Source organism: Botrytis sinoallii (assembly GCF_014898435.1).
Source record: "Botrytis sinoallii strain Bc 23 chromosome Unknown BSIN_013, whole genome shotgun sequence".
Lineage (NCBI taxonomy): Eukaryota > Fungi > Ascomycota > Leotiomycetes > Helotiales > Sclerotiniaceae > Botrytis > Botrytis sinoallii.
The window spans coordinates 920910-944393 of NW_024066040.1; the positions used below are offsets into that span (position 1 = coordinate 920910).

Sequence of the window (23484 nt, forward strand, 5' to 3'; positions counted from 1 at the left end):
TCCCTATCTACTTGATCCTAGTGCAGTATACTTACCAAACTTCAATGGACCAAAGAATCTCTTTCCGGAAGCCCGCATGTCATCCCGTGCCATGACTAACTTACCCCATGCAAACCGAGTTTCACAATAGATTCTTGTGCTTGTGTTGCCATACGCATTCCATGGTCCAGGGGCGTGGAATGACCGAAGTCGGCTGGATGTTTTGGGATCGTCATGCATTGTTCTTAATTTGTAGGGCTTACTTCCAATGGTATCTTGTAATCGAGGGGTCTTGTTCTTTGTGTTGTGGTAATGTATTGGCGGAGTGTGGTCGATATATACGTACTTGTCTTTACAATTTACTGTTTGTTTGTATAAGATAGCGTTCTACTGTTCGATTGGATAATTCATAAGATATTTGCGAAGTGGTCATGGGAGTTGAGTACTCGAATTCATGAATGAGTACCATTTCCTACTGTCGCTTACGTGTTAATAATCCTTGGACGTCGAGTAGTTGAATTTATGCTTTTCCTTAAGGCCTTCAAATACCAGCATGCATTATTTCACACTCGGAACTCTTAGTAGTCAAGTACTTTATGAGGAATTTACGTATATTTTAGTACCAAAATGGCTCACACTTGATGTATGAACTGCCTGGCTATTCAAAATTTGTAAGTTATTAAATACGTATTGTGCTCCGGACTAATGGAAAAGTTGATCTCGTTTATCATAACAAGCATATATCCTCGACCATTCTGATTCCACTATTGACTTCTTCCTGAATTTCGCCACTCATATATCCAGGGAGGTAACATTCTCCAATCACTTGATAGCCTTCATTATCCTCCCACTTTCTCAAAATTAACGGAATACTACATCCAAGCAGGATCCAAACTTGATCGCTTTTCCGTGCTCGACACGGAACCATACCAATGAGTCCTTGGTTGGTGGTCATAAGTCTTCGCGCCATCCATTTGGTGGTATCTCTGAAACGAGAAATGAATCCTTGTTCGTTGGTTGAGATATCCATGAAATCATAATCAGTGGAGAACTCAGGCTTCGAAAGTGGTGTCGCTTTGCATATCTGCTCGAGTGAGTGGGAACCAATTCGGAGTGTCCGATTGCGTTCAAACCAATCGAGAAACAGAGGATGTACATCACCTGGTCTTGTCATTGCCGCAAAACAAAATGCTTGGAATTCTAAGTACGAAAATTCTTTGGCTGATATACCCTGACTAAGATATCGGTCTTGTCGGTTCAGCATCAAGCAGCGAAAGATGTGATCCATGTATTTAGATGCCTGTTCAGGGTCCAATTTAGCTTGGGTTAGTAACTCGGCGTTGCTTTGAGAAGCTTTCGATGTTCCATGTATGCTTGTTGACTCGACGCTCTGATATATCTCGGCGATTTCGTCGTTCGTCTTATCTTCGTCTGTGTAGACTACCTTGAGGCCGCCAATACCGTCGACAAGATCTACGAAGACTCCTTGGCAGGTCAGTATCCGCAGATCGGTGGAGAAACTGTATTCCAGAGGGACATTGCTCTTTCCAGCCATAAAAACATCGTAGTTGTTGCCCTTGGGATACCAGAACATTATAGGACGAAGGTTTCCAACGTGTTTTGCACCACTTTGAGCAGCTATTGCAGGAACCATCCATGGCTGTACATCAGCTCTCCAATCTGGTACCCAAGAGGGGAGTATTGGCTGGCCATGCGAATATTCTAAACAATGGAACCGGTCCACGAAGCAGATAATATCCAAACTCTTGTGTTTCTCAACAATACTTTTGACCAAATTTGAGTAAACTACTTCAAAGCTATCTTGATATCTCGGCGGGTCAGCCAAGAATCCATCCGCAGCCAAGCCGAGAACAGAATAAACTCTATCCCTAGGATCAGAAGCTTTGTAATCCGAAATGTATCCCATCAATCCTATCAATTGTATCGGAGCGCCTCTTTGATACCAATGAAATACACGACGACGTATCCATGGAGCTTCGAATGCTTTGTGAGCCAGCAATGTCTCATCAATTCTCCTGCATGAGCCTATCGTACTCATTGCTGTAGTCAATTTCCGTCTATCTATGGTCTCTTGTCCGCACTGAAACACGAATTTTCGTGGAACAAGATACTCTTGAAGTGTCCATACTCTCGTCCACCAAGGTCTCAATAATAACTTTTCCAATGCAGCCCATTTGCTCCTATCACTCAACTCATTCCCTAGCTCTTCCTCTTTCGCTCTTTTGTCTCCGGCTAGTCTTTTTTGGTGAACCAAATCTAACCTTTTCTTTTGGTTTGCTAATATCTTCAAAAATTTGATTGCTTGCTCGCCCTCCTCGTCTCCCAGACCGAGCCAGCCGATAGTCCTATCTGATTTCTCGTAAATTCTCCTCATCATAGCGACCTGGATATTGCGCTCCACTTCTGCAATTGGTCCCACATTCTGATCAATGCAAATTGAATCAATCCACCACCAACTTTGCTTTAATTTTTCTTCATCACAGATGATCTCTAAGAATGGGTGAAGACTGCTCAAAACAGGAAACGGATACCCGTTGATAAAGATGTTATAAGGAAACACTTTAGGGCCCCAAACGTAAGACAAAGTCCTAAAGACAGGACGCTCCAAATCATCAAGGGAAAAACTTTCTAACAAGCCGCTGATTGAACCTTGTTCGTTGCGCTGGAGACGGAGGAGACGAATTGAAGGCTTGGAGGTGTCGAGGGGTGTGTAAGAATATTTTGGGAGGACTTCCATCACCGCTATTTATGGACTATGCAAGATTCAAAACTTTTGATGCGCAATAACATGAAGAAAACAGGAGTTATCGTTCGAACGGCTGAGCAGTTGCACGCCATGGCTTGAACATGGTCAGGTCAGCTGTCCATTATGATTTTCCTACACCGCCTTTGTTTTGCCATAATATAATGGAATTGAGGTTTTAAGATGATGAGAGTAGAGAAATCTCGATAGCTCATCAATCCGATTTCATGTCATCATAATTTCGATCAAATATACGTATCAAGAGACAGGAAGAATTGTTGCAGAAGGCTAAGACCGCAGTAGTTCCACATCATAACACAACAAGATCAATCGTCCCACCAAATACTTTCACAATCTCTTGAAATTCGTGAAAATTTCTTTAAAGAGCCCAGCTCCCAAAACCAATCACTGCCGTCATCAAAAGAATCGTATTGATTGTGCCTCTTCGAACAATTGTTCCCATCGACTCAATCTTGTCCATCCCCGTACAGAAGAGGTCAATCTGAATGCTTGAATTGCCACTGAGGAATACATCATTGAGGCATCTCATAATCCTGTCGTCGCCATTTGGTGGAGGGAAATGACAATACTGGATTACGCAGTTATATTGGTCATTGAGCGGATAATCAAAGAGGTCGGAAGTACCACAACATGCTTTTATCGCGGAAATTGACACATTGCCAAACTCGGTGCTATTTGGATCGGTCCAAACAGAAGGCCAGTAACAAGCTGATTGGTTGCCGAGAGTGCTGGATATATCATTGTTGTCGTTGATGCAATAACTGTCGTTCGACATTGTGAAAGCTGGTGAAAATTGACAAATATCAGGACTCCAAGGTAAAGTTGAAAACACCAAGTGATGAACAACGAGGCTGGAGGTAGAGCTTTGAAGGTAGTTGTGGTTTCAGTTGAATGTTGACTAGCAAGTGCTCTGGATCAGGACGATATCGTGTTGTGATTCTGGAGATGTCGACAGAAAAGAAATTAAGGTTATGATACGCATGGTCGAGGAGAGTCAGACTTCATTTAACCCAAAGTCCTTTGTTATGTGCCACCAACATAAGAAACCATACGATGTTATCAATGCTACCATTTTGAAGTTGGTACTAGGAGTATGGGGCACATGCGGCGCAGACACTTTCTTCGCACTGCCACCATTTTATTCGGCAAATCAGCATCCACAGTTCCAAGATCTATAGAAAACCCATTGGTAGGAATTCTAAGCGAGTCCTTTCCTCATGACTTCCGCAATCAGTGTTGGAAAGTTTAATGGTCACTAACTACATCAAATGTTTGTCCAGCTTCCAATCTTGGTACCTTGTGAGAGCAACTCACAGCCAACAATCACCGATGATGAATGACCCAGATAGCAAACATCGATTTCATAGCCTTACAACCATTCCATTTCCTTCCCTGATATTCTCGGCATGTGTAAAATTAGAACTTGGTGCCGCAACTTAGAGGCTCAAGGAAAAGTTCGAGTTCATAGAAAGGAGTTTATGAATCGAATAACGTCTTGGCGTATCAAGGTTCGAAATCATGTTGTAGGATTAGAGTAGCAATATTCTTCCTGAATCTGCGACTCACCCCCTTCCATCACAATGTTGGCGCCTGTAAAGGCTGTCTATCAGTGTCCCCCTTGCTGTACTGGCGATCACAACCGAGACATACCCTTGATGCTAAGGATGAGTCTATTATTCAGTCTTACATGAAGGAATTTTGATGAATGTGTTGTTGAGGTAGATGAAAGTTGCTTTTGAACTCGTATCTGATGTCTGTCGTAGACAGCAAGTTCGTTATTAAAGGAGTGGTATATCGGTCCAGGCCCCTCATCTTACAACTCAGTCAGTGCAGAAAATATGAAGGTAGACATCAGCGACTATAACTGCCCCAAAAAGAACACGCTCAACAGCAAAGGTTACTGCTCCAAGCCAATTCCAAATGTACCTGGCAAGGAGGGGTGCTCAGCGTACTGTGAAATACGCGTGACTTTGAAGTATGGGCAAGAGATGCCTATGTCAGGAGGGTGAGTACAATAAGAATCCGAACTCAAACAACCCACATTTATTTGGCATAATCTTCCAGGACTTTGCGCTCTGCACTGCAGTCCGAAGCAATTGACATTCTCTCACTATCATGATTAATGTTTCAGTCTGTTTGGTGGAAACCACTCGCTAACATCTCCAAATTTAGGGTCATGTGGAAGTATCATATTGAGACTGGAACAGATATAGAAAAGAGTAGGTAGAATACGAATGTTGATATCAGTCATTCTTGTGGAAGTATTGATTCGTGCTTTTAAGCTCACTAGAAGAATGTGGGGAAACGGGAATTTTCCGGCAAGATGCGCGCAGCCACATGTTGAGCAGCCACAGATCCAATTTCACCGAGAATACCATACTCAGCCACACCACCAACCACGATTACATAGGTAGCGCGTTGTAACCACTACAATATCGAGAACAAGTTTATGATCGAGAGGTCTCAGTATAGTATAAAAGAAGGCTTCCTATAAATACAAGAGAACAGCGATGACTCTATATCGATTTTCGGGATTGAATCCAATTACACCTGCATGGATGGATAACACTAGCTACGGTAGCCCCGCGTACTAGCTACTGCGCTTCTGGCGAATTTAGGCAAACGTAGACCATGATTTATATAACCAAATCCAAATCCACCATCTTTTTCGCTTCGTGAAAACAGTGTCTTGCTTACATTCGTCTCCACTCCGACTTCATTTCTCCACTTCTATCGTCTTTATCGATCATTGCAATATCATCCACTTCATACAAAGGCTATATTCTTCAGTATCTGCTGTTTGGGAACAACCCTAATACAGCTGCACAGTATTGGTGGTTAGGTTCCTCAGTATTTACTGTTTGGGAACAACCCTGATAAATGTACAGTATTGGTGGTTAGGTTCCTCAGTATCTGCTGTTTGAACTATCCTGATTCCTACTTTCTTTCTCGATTCGTGGAAACAGTATCTTGTTTTAATTCATCTCTATTCCTACATTATTGCTTCACCCTATCATCGTATTGAATAAAGATTGTATTCTTCAATATCTACTGTTTGGGAACAACCCTGATACAGCTATATAGTATTGGTGGTTAGGTTCCTCAGTAGATATTGTTTGAATCATTCCGGTTCGATTGATACCAAAGAGTCAAGGCTGCTCTATTAGCCTGGGTGGGTGGGATACACATCGAGTGTGGGATCATTTATCTCCAAGAAAATTGTCCCTTATCATGTTCATCACTGATCACAATTATAGTACACGGTATGGCGGTTCCGATCGAAAAGCTTGGGCTAGAGAATCTCCTCCAAGAGAGAGTATATATAAAATGGATTGATGAGGGCCATCCTTATTCGTTAGGTTCTTGCTTAGTCGACAATAAAGAGAACACCAATTTTCTTATGAAAGTGGTCTGCGATTCAGAAAAACGTATTCATGTCTATTTCTCCCTGAAGGTGACTCACAAGCATACTGGCAAAAATCGTTCAATGGAGATGTTATTGGTCGTCCCGCCGCACGGTAACTTTGAATGTTTCTCAAAATCTTTTCCAATATCAGGGCTCGATGATTTGTCCTCCCATGACGCATCTGCCCTCCACGAAGCCGGTATAAGTAATCTGGAGCATATCATTGTCCTATCATTCGATCTACAGTTTACAGGATTTGTTGTGAGAAAGGAGAGGGAATCTGCGAATATTTTACCTTCCAACTCTACCTCGAGTACATTGATGCAGAAACTCAGATCTTTATCTGTTACGAAAAGTTTCAAGGTTTATATCAGACCTTCCGATTACGCGCGTGCAAGTTTGAAAACGGTTAACGAGCGCTTGCGTGATAAGGGCTCATGGATCTGCGAACCTGATATGCGGAAGACATACTCTCAACAAGGTATTATGCTAGTCGACTGGGCCCAAGTTAAATATCGAGAACTCAAAAGCAAACCACTGTCACTGCCACCACAATCGCAACCGCAACCACCACCATACACCGAACATGACGCACAAAGGTCGACTGAGGTGCAGGTTCCTCGGTCACCACCAGTCGCAGATGTATATCTAAACAAAGACATTGTGCCGGCAACGCCAAGCCTTCTACCGGTGTGCCATGGTATTTTCTCGCCCGACTATGAAGAGCCGCTAGATGTTGCAGACGACTTGGATCTTGACGATATTCGCAAAGATCCAGGACATATCGAACCATATCTTGAGATGGACTCGGATGAGGAATACCTTGCCGCGTTGCATGCTCAACAATGTAGTCAACAAGTCAGACAAGACACAAACTCGGAGGTTCTTCGGTTAGAATTCAAAGAGTGGTTAAAGGCAGCGATGTCAATAAATGAAAATGTGTACGGACACAGCGGACTAACCAAAAAGTTGTTCGCTCTTGGTGACAGTGTCCATGCGTCCAATATTGGAATGTTTGACGCTATTAGACCTTGGTGTTCTGCACTGTTCTTATGCGACCCCGCAGATTCAAGCAGACTAACAGATGAATGGTTTGTCTCGGATATGGCTGGGCTCATTAAATGGGTTAACACATTTCACCGTGGCGCTGAGATGTCTATACTAATGGACGATTTTTTAAAGCTTGGTAATGCTGCTCGCGTGCGTGACAAGAGTGAGTACAAGCGTTACAAAGCTGACTTTCTGCTTCGCATATGGATCGAATTTGACTGCTCAAGCATTAGTATCAACGGGGAGAGCAGAAAGGTCTTGTCCCGAAAAAGGAATGTCTTAGAGACTTGTAGTGATGTTACTAAACGAGCTAAAATAACTACATAACTATCAGGTATATATTCTTTATTTCAAATCACGGATAAGAGAGAAAGGAGGTTTGGGTGGTTTTACATTATATTAATGATTTCTTATATGTACAAGAGAGAGTTCTGTACAATGATCTCAACAGGTAGCCATGGCAAAATGGCATCTAATTTAATGACATCACTACTATTATTTCCTTCAACGGTCTACTACCGGAATTTCTGTCCTAAAGCAATTTATCCCCATGCCCTATCAGGCTTTCACACTTCTACATTGGAGACAAAGTTGATGTTTGCATTGAGGTCGTTCGAGATGGCATGAGACTGTTCGCTTTCCCGTTCCCTTTTCCTAAACTTGGAAATCTAATCTGGTGCATGGACTTCCTCTTGATGCTCCTGGCCTCTATTTGACATTTTTTCTCTATAGCAAGAGCCCAACGAGACAAATGAGCCATTTCTTGTGTTGTTGACAGTGTCTTTGCTGAAGTTTATCTCTGCCACAAGAAATCAAGGACAGTGACTAAAGAGTGAGTAGGGAGTTACTGACTTTAACTTTCGCAAAAGCATCGTTGTCAATTATAGCACCGCTTCGTTATGTTGGCGGCGCATGTTCATACAGAGATGATCTGGTGTTCCTCAAGTCCCAGCCTGTGGTTGGTCTCCGCATTGAGTGGCTTACTTGGATGCGAGCTACTGTTCGATCGCTTTTTGACACGCAGAAATGGGCATTTGAAGGATACTCGAAGGTAATAACCATTCTTTCTTTATCATGAACTTACACGCAACATTTCTTCCCCCGCGAGGTTCATGCTCACAGCGTTCAAAGTACTCAAAAGTCGAATATACTTTTCGTCGTACCGAGCATCGATCGTGGCCCAACGGTGGTGATTCCACCACGGTAAATTGAAAAGGGATATGGCCTCCCAGAGAACGTCCTTGATGTTTATATGACGCAAAACGAAACATTTCAAACGAAATGCACTGTTTGGGACGAAGAGGTTTGGGTGAACAACTTCCAAATAAAGGTCATTCGTCACCGGATGACACGAAATCTGGATCATCTAGCATCACTCATTGCGATGGAACTTGAGTTAGGATTCGAGCGATGGTGGGGCACCGGGGCCAAAGAGTGGAAGGAAATTCAAGTCTGAGACTCGTGTTTGAAGTTAATTGCAGGAGCTGGAAATGGGGCATTCTGCGAAGCTCCTCGTATGTTCAAAGCCGACAAATGTTACTCGATTAGGATGCTGATACATGCCTTTACGTAGATCGTGATAATCGCTTCTTGAAACGGCTTCGAGATCATGTCATGAGTATCATCTCCGGTGCCATATTCATAAACTGTTCGCCCACAATATTGAAGCCAGTTTCCGGGATGTTAGTTGCATGGACCTGTGATTATTCCTTTCAAAGAACCCTTAAGATATGCCTTCCTTATGTTAAAGAGCGACTGGATAATACGGCGCAATTGAAGCAGAATTCTAGTTATGATTGGATTCCTCGAGTAAATACCAACCGCCTTTCTCTCCGTATTATTACGTGAAAGCTGACAATCGATCATCCGCAGAAAGATGCCCTCAGTGGATAATTGATGAGTGCTATGCAACCAAGGAAACCTCGCAGTTGAACCCCAAGCGCGTTGCCCACCGCCTGCTTCTATTGAATGATGTATCTCTACATTCCACGAGCTTTACGATACAAAATGTACTGCTAGATCTCTTCAGCCATGACCCTTCGAGTGGTATCGTGGATGCCTTACGGGAGCAATGCAAACGCGTGCTGAAAGAAGCAGGCGGGTCTTGGACCCGCGATGCAGTCAGCAAGCTCACGCTTGTGGACTCAACCATTCGAGAATCCATGAGACTTTTATTCTACTATTCTAGTATTAATAAACTAATAAATTATGTATAAAAAGAATAACAAGAATTAGAATCTAAATTGATATCTATATAAAAAGCTTAATAGAAAACTAATCAAAAATTTAGATGAATCTAATAAATCTAATCAAAAATTAAACTCGAGCGTAGGGAGGATCGAGGGCTTAAGGGGGCTGGCCCTCATATTATTATTGTTATTATTATTATTAGCCGTCGGGGAAAAAGAATTTGAAGTCTACGAAATCGTAAGATCTCAAAATTATTACAATAATTAATAAGAAAAAAGAAATTCTACGAATTCGTCGACTAAAAATTCTTTTTCCCCGACGACTAGTATTTTTGATGTCTTGTTTCTTATACATAAAATAGATAGTAAACATATTTTTTGATTGAAATTTCAATAGAATATAATGATTGATTGATTATGTATTGAATTTAGAATATCATTTCAAAAATAAATAAAAGTATACAAGATAGAGGGTTGTAATCTTACAAGATGTAGGGATATCGGTTACATAGACAGCTTGCTTGAGCTTGGATCGTTTCACGTGATTTGAACCCAGTCAAATTGTCGATAGCTGTGGACCATGTCCTAAAACCCTTTCACTTCGACTTACCATACTTCGTACTGACATAATTAGTAGTTACAAGCACAATACCTCTACTTCGTTCATCAACCCATCAAGTGTCAAGCATCGAGAATTGAAGATTCAGACGTCATCGATACCATGCTATTCAATATGTTAAAGTTATATAACGTGTTTTATCATCGAGTGGATCATATCACCGAATGGATCACTCAATTTACATACAAAATTCGTCTGTGCGTAACCGTGCACTTTCTTTATTTATCGATAGAATTTTTTAAAAATTTAATATATGAAATCTAATTAAAAGTGTACTATGAAAATCTAATTTTTTTTTTGAATATTCAAAACACTATAAGAATTATTATAGAAATAGTTTTTTTGTAACGAAAATCGTGACATTTTCGAATTTTTGTCGAATTTAATAAAGATGTTTATATTAAAACTAAATTTCTAAAAAGCTAAATTATTATCATTATTTTAAATCTTTCAATTTTCAGAAATAATGATTGGTTATTAAAATAAGAATATTTAAAAATAGTTGATTTTGGTGTATTTTCAAATGATCCATTCGATGATATGATCCACTCGGTGATAAAACACGTTATGTTCTTAATTGCGCGTCTAAATATAGATACCTTCTCAGCCAATATTCCTTTCAATATTCCTACTTTCCAGCTCAATGCGTTCGCCAATTTGGGATATAAGCAGGCCAAAGTATCAAAAATTGTCGATCAAAGGTCTAAAATATATCAAGACAGGAAATGTTTGCGCATTTGAATCCTGATACGGATCCCCTGTAAATCACTTGTTCCAGCAAGGCTGTAAAATGTCGCAGGTGTTGGGGTCCGAATTATCCCGCCGGTACTGACAATTGAGCCGCTTGCTGGTTTTGGAGAGACCAGAAAAGTGTGCACATAATTGATTCACATACTTTCAGCTATCAGATACAAAGAACAAGGTGCTGCTCCTGGCCAGCTCCATGTTGATGCAGTCATAGGATGAATTGAACCATGTTCAAAACAGAGCTTATACTCCACATCGTATCTGAGAGCTTGAAGTTATCGCCGACGAGGATTTGCTTTCAATTCTGTTGAACTCACCGACCGGGGACATTTGAATCTATTCTCGATTTACTGGTGCCTGATCTGATATCATGAACATTCCGGGTCCTTTTGTCCCCTTAGGTTATGTTTTACTTTCATAGCCTTAAATGTATCAGAAATGATTACAGCTAGAGCTGTCGAATCTTATTCTGTACCTCACTTGATGACTGGCTGGCCGTTGCTGATTCTCCACGTCTCGTGGGTTATCAGTAGAGTCATTGAGAAGACAACGACTTAGCCAATAATCTCCCTGCAGTCTATAAGCCTCGAAATTCTCCGATTATGTTGGCAATAAATTCCGATTCTAATAGAGTGAAGAGATAATTTCTAGAGGTGCGGTGAGTCTTGATGATTATATGACTGAAATTGACTGGAACGGCAAGTGCCTTGCGCATTTATGACACAGAAGCATTAACGAAAATGCAAAGAAGAAACGCTTCACTTATCATTGGTTAATCTATCGTTTAGTTTCTTGTGATTCACAGAAATATGTTGTGGCATGTGTTCGAATCTGGGTATTATCCGCTGTTAGAATATGATACGTTACCCATTTTCAGGCGGAAAATTGATTTGCATGGATGGCCTGTTCACCAAATGATGCAGAATAAAAGTTTTGGCAGTTTTGGACCAATAGGTACGACTGAAACATTTGTTCAATTCCTTACCTTTCGTACCAAGTATGAGGTTTGAAGATAAAAATATCTCTTGGTGTCTGCCAAGATGCTGAAACTATTTACACATACCAAAAGGAATTTTCCATAGGCTCATCATAGTATTGCTAAAGCAAAATCTACGCCATGTTATGCTCATTCGTCCATTCAACGAAGCTCCAAATCCTTCACCCCATTTCGACGACACCTCACTTGGCTTACAAGCATTACCATGCATTCTTTGCGCCAACTCTAACCGATTTCGTCAAATCACCGAAACTGTACATTACCATGTACCGAATGTACTCTCAGCCCTATCAGCCGATTGTAACTTTCGTAAGACATAAAAAGTCGAATTCCCACGAGGAAATGAAGATTGAACCAGAGTCATGTAACAGGAAAGCCTAACCGAAGACATGCAGAAATCAGATGAAGCATCAAAGCGAACAGCAAGGTCAAGGACGCCGACTGCGTGTTTACAGTGTCAGAAAAGAAAGCAAAAATGCAGTAGGGAACAACCGTGTAGGCATTGTTCGAGGAGATATCCACCAGTGGATTGTATCTATACCTTTGAAGGGTAGGTTCTGCATCAATTTTATATGAAAGCTGCTAATACGTCACTTTCCAAAGAAAGCATAGGATGGTGACACTTACGTCTCCGGATAGGCTATCTGTACCCGACGACATCCCTGCATCTTTCTATACAGATCAAAAAACCTCGGCGGGTCGACTTTCTTCCATTCCTTCCTCTCAAAACTACTCGAGCACAGTATCGAACGAAGCACATCATCAAGCATCTGAACAGAATTCACAAGAAGAGAATATGACTTATATGCCCACGTTTGATATCACAAACTCGGATCCATTCAGTTCTAAGCCTCCTTACCAGGGAGTCTTGAGCAGTGCAATACCTGCCTCTGTCTCTGGATCACACGGCGAGCAAGAAATGGACCCAAATGAATTGGATTTCCGACCTGTACCACAAGTTCCGACAAATACGCCAGACCAAATCCCATTCTACGATTATATGAATGGTCCGCATATAGAGACGGGAAGCTGGAACCAGTCTTCCAATTTGAATCCAAATTCAGGAATGGTCGATTTACAGAATTTCGATCAATCATATTTCGTTTCAGATCCAATGCAAACCTCAAGTTCTCAGTCAACTGATGTTAATGGATCTCTTGCTTTTCATCAAAGTTTTGAGCATAATGAGATGTCTAACTTGGACAATCCGCCGAATATCTCCTTCTCGCCAGGAACACCAGACCGTCAGAATCTAGACTATGGAACAACGGATGGGTATTCGGGATCTTACTACTAGCCAACAGCGATTGAGAATTAGAAAATCGACAGCCTTTTAACGTGTTTAAGCCTTCGATGTTTCAGTTACGACATTGTTTTGCGTGAAGTAAACTAGAAGCGTCTTATAATTACGTGTGGGTTTCATACCGAAAATCTTCAACCACAATTACCTACTTGAATATTCAACTGTGTAGTTATCCAAAGACAGAGTTTTTAACTAGGTTTCCAATAGTCCAAAGTGCAGTTCAACAATTCGAGCTACTAGATCCTGGTCCTAATTCGAATATTCGAATATTTCAAAGTTTTAAATCCATTCCAAGCACTCAAAGCTTCTATCCATTCTATCAGTCCAGTTTACCGCATACCCTGACACCAAGCTACATACCTTCATTCTGATTTATTGCACCGGCTGGGAGCTCAGGATGGATGCTTGTGACGTCTCCAAAGCTGGAAGTATTCCTATGGTATCAGGAGGGGGCAACAAGATACCAAATATCAAAGGCCGCCGAGGATTATCATCACTGACCTTTACACAACTACCAACGTCTCGTTGCATATTCTTGGAGGACAATCATGTTATTTGGATGCTCAGATCGCTTCTCAATTCATGTCCACTTGATGCTATACATTGTTTATTTGGTTTCGCGTCGCATCAGATATACATCAAGACGTCCGTTATTGAACGCAGTTGATCTTGCCCAAAAAGAAACAAGGGGAGGATAGACTCATCGCATTACGGAACCAAGAACATGTTAGATTCTTTTTCACAGACCTATTAACTCTCAAAGTCAGACACACAGTCGCTGTTCTTCTATTTTCTGGTAGTGTCTAAAACAAGGAGTTTAGAGCGGAAACTTGGGATGAGATGATATAAATGACATAGATTCCTATCAAATTTTTATCTGAATAATGTAGAAATTTTGTTAAACTTGGATACATCCTTTGATTTATGGCCGTGATGCGAATTTCCTGTGATGAGTTTCTATCTATGCAGAATATTCTAGCTCCTCTTTTTCTCACCGTTTATTTTCCTCATTTTCTACCTCTCACAATCTTGAATCTGAGCTTATGACACACCTTCTATAGACTTCGAGGATTTCCCTTGCGTGGAAATCCAAAGATGAACTACCAACCTACCTACCTAGGTAGACGTGCAACCAAATATTTCTCGAGGAAATCTAAGAAACTCGATAGGCTGATAGTAACAACGTGTGCTAACACCGACATCTATGTCATCACTAGAATATGGGATAAGAGTAGCGACGGCGATAAGTTTGATCAATTGTATCCTCTTGCCCAATGGATGCTTTATTCTCCTCATCATTTCAAACATGGAACTTTTCCAGAAGACCCGTGAGCTCTGAACATACCTCCTAGGTATTGTTTTGATGGAATGAGTAATAAGCATCACCACTTTCTTCCTCGAAAAGAAAAGTGAAATTGCGATATGCAACAAAATTTATCTTGGGAGATTGAGGGGTGACCATTAGTCAGAATAAAGTGAAGCGTGAGAAGAGTGAAGTTTGAAGTGAATACTCGTACCTACCTACCTATCCCTATATAAATACTCAAAGGATCAATAAAAATCCCAATTCAATCTTGATCTCCCCATGGAAGGGAAATTCGATCTCGACGATCCAAATCTCAAAAAAATGAAGCTTTTCATTTTGGTAGAAAGCGGGTTTTGGGAAAGTATCGCGAGATCTGATATTTGTAGATGCGCAACAAAAGTTTTTTGCATTTAGAATGAATAGGCAGGGAGGGTATCTATCTATAGGTCGGAGTTGAAGTGAATCTCGAGACGGAGAAGTGAAGCTTGCTGCTGGAGAATAATAAGTGGTGGGGGACGACGAGGGGACTTTCAGCTTTTGGGAATTTGGTAATTGAGAGGTATGGGGTTGGAAAATTGATCTCCTCTTGAACCCAGATTCGTAGGGATTGGAAGTGAAGCTTTTCGTTTGGGTGGAGAGGCCTCTTTGGACAACTATCGTGAGATCTATTTTTTGTAGATGTGCAACAAAACTTTTCTGTAAGGATGAATGAGAATCTATTGGCTGGAGTTTAAGTGAATGTTGAGATAGTCGGTGCCTAGTAGATATGGAGAAGATGAAGCTCATTAATAAGCAATGAGTAGTCGGCGACGAGGTGCCTTCTGGCTTTTGATATTTGATGATTGAGATCTACGGGTTTGAAAGTTAATCCCCTCTTGAACCCAAATTCATGAAAAGAGAAATTGAAGCTTTAAAGTTTGGCGGGAAGGCTTCTTTTGGAAACTATCGTGAGATCTTACTTTTGTAGATATGCAACAAAACTTTTTCAAGTGGACAAACGCATGACTTTTATTAGTCGGTAGAGAAGCGAAGCTCGGGTATATAGATGTATGTATCGAGTGAAGTTGGCTATAAGAGAGTCTCATGATATCAGATCCAAATCTCTGGTAGGGAAGCTCAAAGTTGTTCTCCTCATCAATAGAGAATTCAAGGTAATAGGGAAATAAAAATGAAGCTTTTCATTTTGGTAGGAAGGCGTCTTTTTGACAACTATCGTGAGATCTGACTTTTATAGATATGCAACAAAACTTCTCGAGAATGAATCAGGATGAGGTTGGGCGGTGAGAGGGTGACGTCAAGCGAAGTGAATGCTGGTGAAGTGGAGTGAGTTGTGAGCCTTGAGACATGCAGATGGAGATGAAGTCAAGCAATTCTATGTCGAAGGCTTCAATGAACTTCAAAGTTGTTCTCCTCATCAAGCCATATTTAGAGGACGAAAGATGAAGCTTTTAATTTTGCCGTGGAGCCTCAAAATCTGAAGTATCATGAGATCTGTATTTTGTAGATGTGCAACAAAACGTTTTGTTGTACTGGATAAGAGATAGTAGATAGCAGATACTGATGGCAAGTGAATATGAGTTACGTGAGATCAGACGATAGAGGCAGTGATCTCTTGGAATTTCATATAGGTGCTCCTCAAAAGCTTGATAGTTGATCTCCTCATCAATCTAGATTCAAAGGATCAAAAATGAAGCTTTTGTTTTCGCTGTGAAGCCTCAAAAACTCGAGTATCGTGGGATCTATATTTTGTAGATATGCAACAAAATTTTTTCATACAACAGATAGGAGATAGCAGATAGCAGATACCGATAGCAAGTGAATATGAAATAGGTGAGATCGGACGACAGCGGCAGTGATCTCGTCGAACTTTGTATTTGTGCTGCTCAAGGACTTCAAAGTTGATCTCCTCATGGATGGGAATTTGGGAAGAAAAAAATGAAGTTTTTATTTTGGGTGTAAGAGATGAAATTTGAGGGTATTCCGAGATCTATAATTTTGAGATATGCAACAAAATTTTCTTGTGCAGAATCCATTGCGTATGAGTGGATGAAGATAAGGATGAATAGAGATAGGAATGCGGTGAGGGTGTGAAGTGTGTTTGAGTGAATTTGGGGTGAAGTTTGAATGAAGGAAATTTTCAGCTGTGCTAGGGAAAGTCGAGGGAATGGGTGAGTGGTATGAAGGAAGGCGCTTGCACAGGACATACTTGGTATATGAATGATGTACCTACAAACTCTGAGAATGATAACTATTCAACTCACAGGGAATGCAAGACAGAACAGTGAAATACAAACATGAAGTTGCAAACATGTTGGGTCAATTTCTTGGCTCCATGGCTTGCTGGAGGTGATGGGACAAGTCCTTTTTTGCCGTATAAATCAACATACCCTGCGGTGCTTTTAGAGAATATTATGAGGTATTTGTGTCAAATTTTTCATCCGTTTGGGGCATCCCATACCCAATCTTTTATACAGAATTACCCCTCAATCAAGAGGCGAGCCCTTCTTCAATAGCCATTTGTAATTCCCCAGTACGTATTGTTCCAATAGCTTCAGTGGTTTTGTCATACTCATTCAGAGGACAGTCAAACCCAGACAAAAAGACCTCGCCCCGTCCATATTCATAAATCCGAGGGATGTTCCGATTCTCACACTCTCCCACAAGTAGCTCGAATCTTTGCAGGCTCCCATACAGCTCGCGGATCATGTTGTCAAAAGCTTGTATCCATATGCGTAATCATTAACGCCCCGAATTAATAATTTCAGTATTAAGGCTTGCACACAAAGAGCAGAGAACACAATTGAAGTCCCTGCATTGCCTCAGTCTCGTGCATTCTGGACAAACAATGTAGTGTAGGAATTGCTGAGAGTAGACAATCGATTCTGAATGCTGTTATGTATATCATCTAGTTTGTTTTCCTCGGAGTGTCACTGTTTCGTTATAGTTGTCAGTGGAATCCAAATCTAGTCCATGATGCGCAGTGATCATCGAGCTAGCTACCTCTCAGACATTGTTCTAGATGTTGATGCATATCATTACATCTCCTGTCGATCGAATCCCGAATTACCACTTTTCCATAGCTCTATGACCTGCATACATTCTGACATGTCGAATACGGGAATTAAACCATAGATCTTGAACAGAGTCTGTAGATAATTCGACATTCGTTGGATAAGGCTTTGTGATTCCAACTTCATCTGCAAATGATTTGACAGTATCAGCTATCACTCAAGCTTGACAGGTGAGGCAGAACTTCCTATCGCAAGAGTCAGGTAGCAAACAAATAAAATGAATCAAAAATTTGATCGACAAAACATGAATGCGTCCGTGAGTTAACTTAACCCTTCATCTCGAGATGCAGAACCCAAACTAAGAAGGGTGGCGGAGTCGTTGATTGAGATAGATGAGCAACTCAACGGCCAGTAAGTAAATCAGATTCTTCACGGCAATAGAAAGCTATTTTTAATGCACCCCTTATCAGCTCAGCAAAAGAATGAAATGCGGAAAATGAGGTTTTGTTTTTCACCTCGTCAAGCCTCACACGGCAGCGGCGCATGTACGTCGTAACGTTATTACATAATCATGCATTAACCTTACTAAGCAAGCCTTCCATCTGCTGAATTCTTCATCTCTACACATGGCTACAGACGTCGACAAATCCTCGATGTATCGTTCGATTTGGGCTCTTTACCATTCAAAATTTCTGAGCAATGCGCGATGCAATGTTCAATATCTCATGTCCTGTCATTGATCACCGTTTTCGTGTCATTTTGTTCGCGTTTTCCCAACCTCAATCATCCAATCGACTTTCACAAACACGATATTTGCCAGCAGTACCTGCACATCACTTAAATTTTTGATTTCAGGCTGAATATTAAATTTCGTACTTGGTGTGGTGTATGAGTGACCACTTCACTGGGCTCTACTTTCAACAATGGTTGGCTACTCGGAAATGACTTGATCTTCATCCATATTTGCATCCCTCCTATTACAGAGCCAATATACCTCGGTGTCGATGTGTTGTACTTCAAAGGACGTAAGGCTTTGTACTTTTCAATCAACAACAACATCAAAATAATGTCAAAAAGTTACTTCATCTTTTCTTTTTCGAGATGTCATTGGATGAGGTTGACGATGTACTACAATGAATGATCTTGATCGGTCATTTCGCACATGCTTCGGTCAAGCGACCAGAAAGTATTTTGTCTCCGAGTACATACATACACAAGTAACCTCACGCGGAGATTGTCATTCCTTCAACGCGACTCAACCCCAGCTTTTGCCCCACACCCCGCAAGTAGCGGGTAGTGAATTCAAGGATCGGTAGATCTTCCGAATCCCGAGTTGTGGTCTTGGAATATGTATTTTATCTCTCGCAGTACCTCCTATGCTAATAAGATGACTCGGCGAAGGAAGACACTTGATAGAGATCCTAGCAATGTTGTAGATCATTTCCTTTGTAAATGTTAGACTTATTGAATCATTAAATTGATTTACTTCGGCACATTTTAGTTTTCCGAACAAACTTTTTCAACTCATGAAAGCCACGTTCTAATGATCCCGAGATCTCGTTAGACAAAAGGTGACTGCATTACAACTCATGTCAATGTTATGGGAAGCCTTATTTTTTGAGTTTTCTTGAATGTATTGGTTGCTGACTTAAATTGTCTAACATTGGAAATTGAGATGAATAATAAATCTGCAAAGCTATTGATTGTTTCTGATGTTATTTGGCCTATAATGTTGTTCGCAAACTACTAATCCTTGCTACAGGCCTTTTTACTGCCTAGCTAACGTTGTAGCGTGCTAAAGGGTCAAGGACCATGCCTCGCATGCTTTTCGCTCGCATTGCGCTGGGATGCGATCAGATTTCACTAAGGACACGGGGCGCAAGATGATCATCAATATCAAAATGGTTTGCATCAAATGCCATTTTGGGATCAATTCTATTTCCTTGTGATAGTAAGCCAAGGTTAAGCTTCCACACAGAAGTGCTTCTGTGAGCTTCGGGCCTTTTGACCCTACGGATTCACTTACCCCTTTATGACGTGAGCTAAGTATCAAGCGAAATGAATTCACTCAAATTGTTCATGAGCGCATGTTCGTTCTTGGCATCTTGAGTATCTATAGGTTCATATCATATCGTTCCATCTTTAAACTAAACACCCCTCATTGAGAGCATCATTTGGACAATCTTTACCCCTTGTTCGAGCATATAATTCACATCATTTGCTACCCCATTTGAAATTATTAACAATATCCCGTTGCTACCCCTCCTTTGAGGTCCAACTAGCTTATTGTTTGGTTCTACAAAAGAGCTCCAAGTCCCCTCCTCCCCGTCTTCTTCACAACCACAAACTCAACGACCCCTTTCCTTCTTTCTTGATTCAAGAGCATAACTCTTTCTTAATACCACTTCTTACATTGCAATACCTTTAATCATTAATAATTATTTGATTCTTCTTTGGTGATTACCATCATGAAGACTTCTCTTTTAGCGGGAGTGCTAGGCACTGTCGTCAACTTCGTCTCTGGCTCTACATTTAGTCCAGTTAGACCTCCTGCGATTCCTTTAGCTGGTATTTATAACAATCTCTCGATTTGAGGATAAATCTAATTTGAAGTAGTCAAATCACCATACATGAATACATGGTTGGAGGCAGGAAGTGTTGGTGCTAGTGGAGGTATTCTCCCAGGGTATTGGCCGTAGGTTCCTCCATTCATTGAGTATCAGCGTTCAAAACTAATATTTATGTAGTCGTTTCTGGGCGTAAGTCGAAATTCTTGGCTACATGAGGTATGCTCTAACAAAGTGAATAGCGGACCTCAACCTGACGGTTCGGTTGCTGGAGGAGCTGGCTCCGTCACAGGTTGGGCTGGTCTCATCAAAGTGTAAGTGCCCTTGGACTATTGTGGTTATCGATTTTGGATTACCCCTGATCATTCTTACTAAACTATACCTAGGGATGGTACATCTTACACCTGGATGGGCGCTGCAGGCGTCAATGGAGTTGTTCCACCAAGTGTTACTCAAGATCGTATGGAGTATACTTCCACCAGATCCACTTTCTTGATGTCTGTCGCCGGAAAAGTATCAATGAACGTTACTTTCTTATCCCCGCTCACACCAGATGATATTCGACGACAATCGGTTATCGGTACATATCTTTATGTATCTGTAAAATCATTGGACGGCACTACTCATGCTGTTGAGTTGTACTGTGATACATCTGCAGGTAAGTTTGTTGTGGTCTAGAATGAAGGGGTCATGCTGACGAAGACATAGAATGGACTTCCATCCACAAATCGGATACCGCACAATGGAAGTGAGTTGTTCTAATTTTGAAATTCTTGAGAAAAATCATTCTGACTTCTATATAGTTATACCGTAAATGATGGCATTGGTTCCCATCGAAGTTGGAGACAAGATCAAAGTGAATTCAATGAGGACTATGCAGATGATCAAGCTCATTGGGGTTACTGGCTGTGGTCTACCAAAGCCGTCGATGGCATGTCATACCAATCGGGACAGGATTCCGTCGTTCGCGGAAATTTCCTCAATAATGGTTCTCTTCCAAACACTCAGGACACAGTTTACAGAGCTATCGAAGATGCTTGGCCAGTATTCGGATTTGCGAACAATCTCGGAAATGTTGGAAGTACTATGGTCGAAACACTGTACACCATTGTCCATGCTCAAGAAAATGCAATCATTTTCCTCGGAGATGGTGGACTGAGATCGGTTTCTTCTTTATGGGCTAGTTATTGGGATTCTGATATCTCTATGGTATGCAGATTCTTTTCTCCTTTCTATACTATACCATGCTGATTGCTTTAGGTCACCGATTTTTACAACGATTGGTCCATGAAATGGGGTGTCTGGGACCATAAAATTGCTGTCGACTCTCTTGCAGCCGGTGGTCAAGATTACTTGACTATCACTTCTCTTTCAGCTCGTCAAGCATTCGGAGCTGTCCAACTCTGCGGAACTCCCGATAAGCCATACTATTTTCTCAAAGAGATTAGTTCCGACGGCAATACTCAGACTGTCGATGTCATGTTTCCAGCCATGCCTATCTTTCTCTACACCAACCCTGCTTTGCTTAAGTACTTGCTTGATCCTCTTTATGAGAACCAAGAGGCCGGTCACTTTCCTCAGGAATATTCTCTCCATGATTTAGGTGCCAACTATCCTCGTGCGATTGGACATCCAACGGGTGATGGAGGTAAGGTTTTCCCTTGGTCTACAATCATTACATACTAACTATGAATAGAACCTATGCCTCTTGAAGAATGTGGAAACATGATTATCATGACTCTCGCCTACTCTCAACATGCTTCCGATACCGCATATCTGACTCAACATTACCCATTGCTCAAACAATGGACTACTTTCCTAGTCGCTGAAGCTTTAATTCCAGCAAATCAACTTTCCACCGATGATTTCCAAGGCACTCTCGCAAATCAAACCAATCTTGCCCTCAAAGGTATTATCGCGATTGAAGCAATGTCAGTGATTGCAAATATTACCGGAAATTCCGCTGATGCATTGAACTATACAAATATTGCACACGATTACCTTACAAAATGGGAGAAACTCGCTATTGTCCCAGCAACTGCATCTGTTCCAGCACATACCAAATTGGCCTATCAAGATAATACTGGACATGGTCTTTTGTATAACCTTTACGCAGATACACTTTTGAAGCTCAATTTCGTCCCAAAACGCATTTACGATATGCAAAGCGAATACTACCCAACGATTGCTAATGTATATGGTGTTCAACTTGACTCCAGAAATGTTTGCACCAAATGTAAGTTTCATGCACATCTTCTACGCCGCAGCTACTAACATTCTTTCCAAACAGCCGATTGGGAAATGTGGGCAGCAGCAATCGCATCTCCATCCACAAAGTCCATGTTCATCTCCAAACTTGCAACATGGATTGGTGTTACTCCAACCGACCGCGCCTTCACCGATCTTTACAATACTCAAACTGCAGAGTAAGTTATCACATCCATCACTACTTATATCATGCAGATTATACTAACACAATCACAGCTGGTGGTCAGGTCCCTTCATCGCTCGTCCAGTCGTTGGCGGTCACTTTGCTCTTCTTGCAATTGATTGATCACCAACAACAATAACTCATCTGTTACGATACATGGCATACGGCGGTTAGAGATTAATTACGGGGTTTTGATGACATCTCCTTTTGGGTAATTTGTGGGAATTTTGGGATATTTTGGCATTTACATAGTTTTCTAGCTAGAGATACCACGCTTTATTTTACTTTGTCAATGGGAGAGCTCGAATTCCACATATTTTGATTTGATTCAATTTCTTTCCGTTTTTTTGATGGAAATTAATTGATTAAATGCAGGAGGATACTTCATTTGTACATAATTTATGAGCGTTGCCGTGCAACTTTCAAGCACAACATTGCAGTTGGTTGGTGATACAGAGTACAATAGCAAATTTTTCTCCTTACATATCGCGACTGCTTATACTTCATTTCATTTCATTTCATTTCACGTCTAACCATCTCAATTTAATCTCTTGTACTAATTCCTCTGTTATGATATACGTAGATACTAGGATTGGGTAAAAGAATGATTCATACGAGCGCATCATTTGATGTTCCAACTGAGTCAAATGGTATCAGGTGTTTTGTTCAGAACTCATGACTTGTCAGATGATTGTGCGACAGGCGAAGAGTAATGTAGATGTATATCGGCAGTTGATTGACTTATCTCGTTGCGAAAATTGAGTTGTGCTGCGTTGGGATATAATTACTCCCGAGTCGTGTGTGTATTTTTAGGTGTCTTGTGAGATGGTGTGAGGATATCTGGGTATGTACCTATGTATATGTATGTGAGGAGGAATTATTATCTGTAGATTGAAACTTGGGCTGTATGATTGACTGATTGAGGTTGGAGAGATAATCAACGAATGATGTTATAGAGTATAATTAGTAATCTCTAGGTATCTCGTTTATTTGTGAAGGACTGTCATAAAAGGATTCAATTCTACCTTAGAATCTAAAACTAAAGAAGGAAGAAAAGAATAAGAAGAGAACTGTAAGGGCTCCGGACTATATAT

At 41.0% G+C, this 23484-nt stretch overlaps 6 protein-coding genes across 6 annotated transcripts; 4 read left to right on the plus strand and 2 right to left on the minus strand.

Moving 5' to 3' along the window:
- Positions 1-706: 706 nt before the first annotated feature.
- On the minus strand, positions 707-2737 carry EAF02_007659 (uncharacterized protein; the record flags this gene model as incomplete). The annotated part of the gene is made up of 1 exon (XM_038903707.1): positions 707-2737. One exon carries the CDS (start codon positions 2735-2737, stop codon positions 707-709), a length of 2031 nt encoding a protein of 676 aa, XP_038756521.1.
- Positions 2738-3122: 385 nt separating this feature from the next.
- On the minus strand, positions 3123-3539 carry EAF02_007660 (uncharacterized protein; the record flags this gene model as incomplete). The annotated part of the gene is made up of 1 exon (XM_038903708.1): positions 3123-3539. One exon carries the CDS (start codon positions 3537-3539, stop codon positions 3123-3125), a length of 417 nt encoding a protein of 138 aa, XP_038756522.1.
- A 1063-nt stretch (positions 3540-4602) lies between these two features.
- On the plus strand, positions 4603-4991 carry EAF02_007661 (uncharacterized protein; the record flags this gene model as incomplete). Its single annotated transcript, XM_038903709.1, has 2 exons — positions 4603-4769; positions 4937-4991. The coding sequence occupies 2 exons, from the start codon at positions 4603-4605 to the stop codon at positions 4989-4991; spliced, it is 222 nt and encodes a 73-aa protein (XP_038756523.1).
- Positions 4992-5644: 653 nt separating this feature from the next.
- On the plus strand, positions 5645-9480 carry EAF02_007662 (uncharacterized protein; the record flags this gene model as incomplete). Its single annotated transcript, XM_038903710.1, has 6 exons — positions 5645-5660; positions 6022-7554; positions 8061-8271; positions 8352-8734; positions 8794-9029; positions 9093-9480. 2 exons carry the CDS (start codon positions 5645-5647, stop codon positions 7545-7547), a joined length of 1542 nt encoding a protein of 513 aa, XP_038756524.1. The 3' UTR covers positions 7548-7554; positions 8061-8271; positions 8352-8734; positions 8794-9029; positions 9093-9480.
- A 2681-nt stretch (positions 9481-12161) lies between these two features.
- Positions 12162-13069, plus strand: EAF02_007663 (uncharacterized protein; the record flags this gene model as incomplete). The annotated part of the gene is made up of 2 exons (XM_038903711.1): positions 12162-12322; positions 12376-13069. The coding sequence occupies 2 exons, from the start codon at positions 12162-12164 to the stop codon at positions 13067-13069; spliced, it is 855 nt and encodes a 284-aa protein (XP_038756525.1).
- Positions 13070-19860: 6791 nt separating this feature from the next.
- On the plus strand, positions 19861-22513 carry EAF02_007664 (uncharacterized protein; the record flags this gene model as incomplete). The annotated part of the gene is made up of 11 exons (XM_038903712.1): positions 19861-19960; positions 20009-20087; positions 20140-20151; positions 20202-20273; positions 20346-20617; positions 20668-20707; positions 20763-21168; positions 21220-21607; positions 21656-22195; positions 22250-22385; positions 22444-22513. 11 exons carry the CDS (start codon positions 19861-19863, stop codon positions 22511-22513), a joined length of 2115 nt encoding a protein of 704 aa, XP_038756526.1.
- Between the last annotated feature and the right edge of the window lie 971 nt (positions 22514-23484).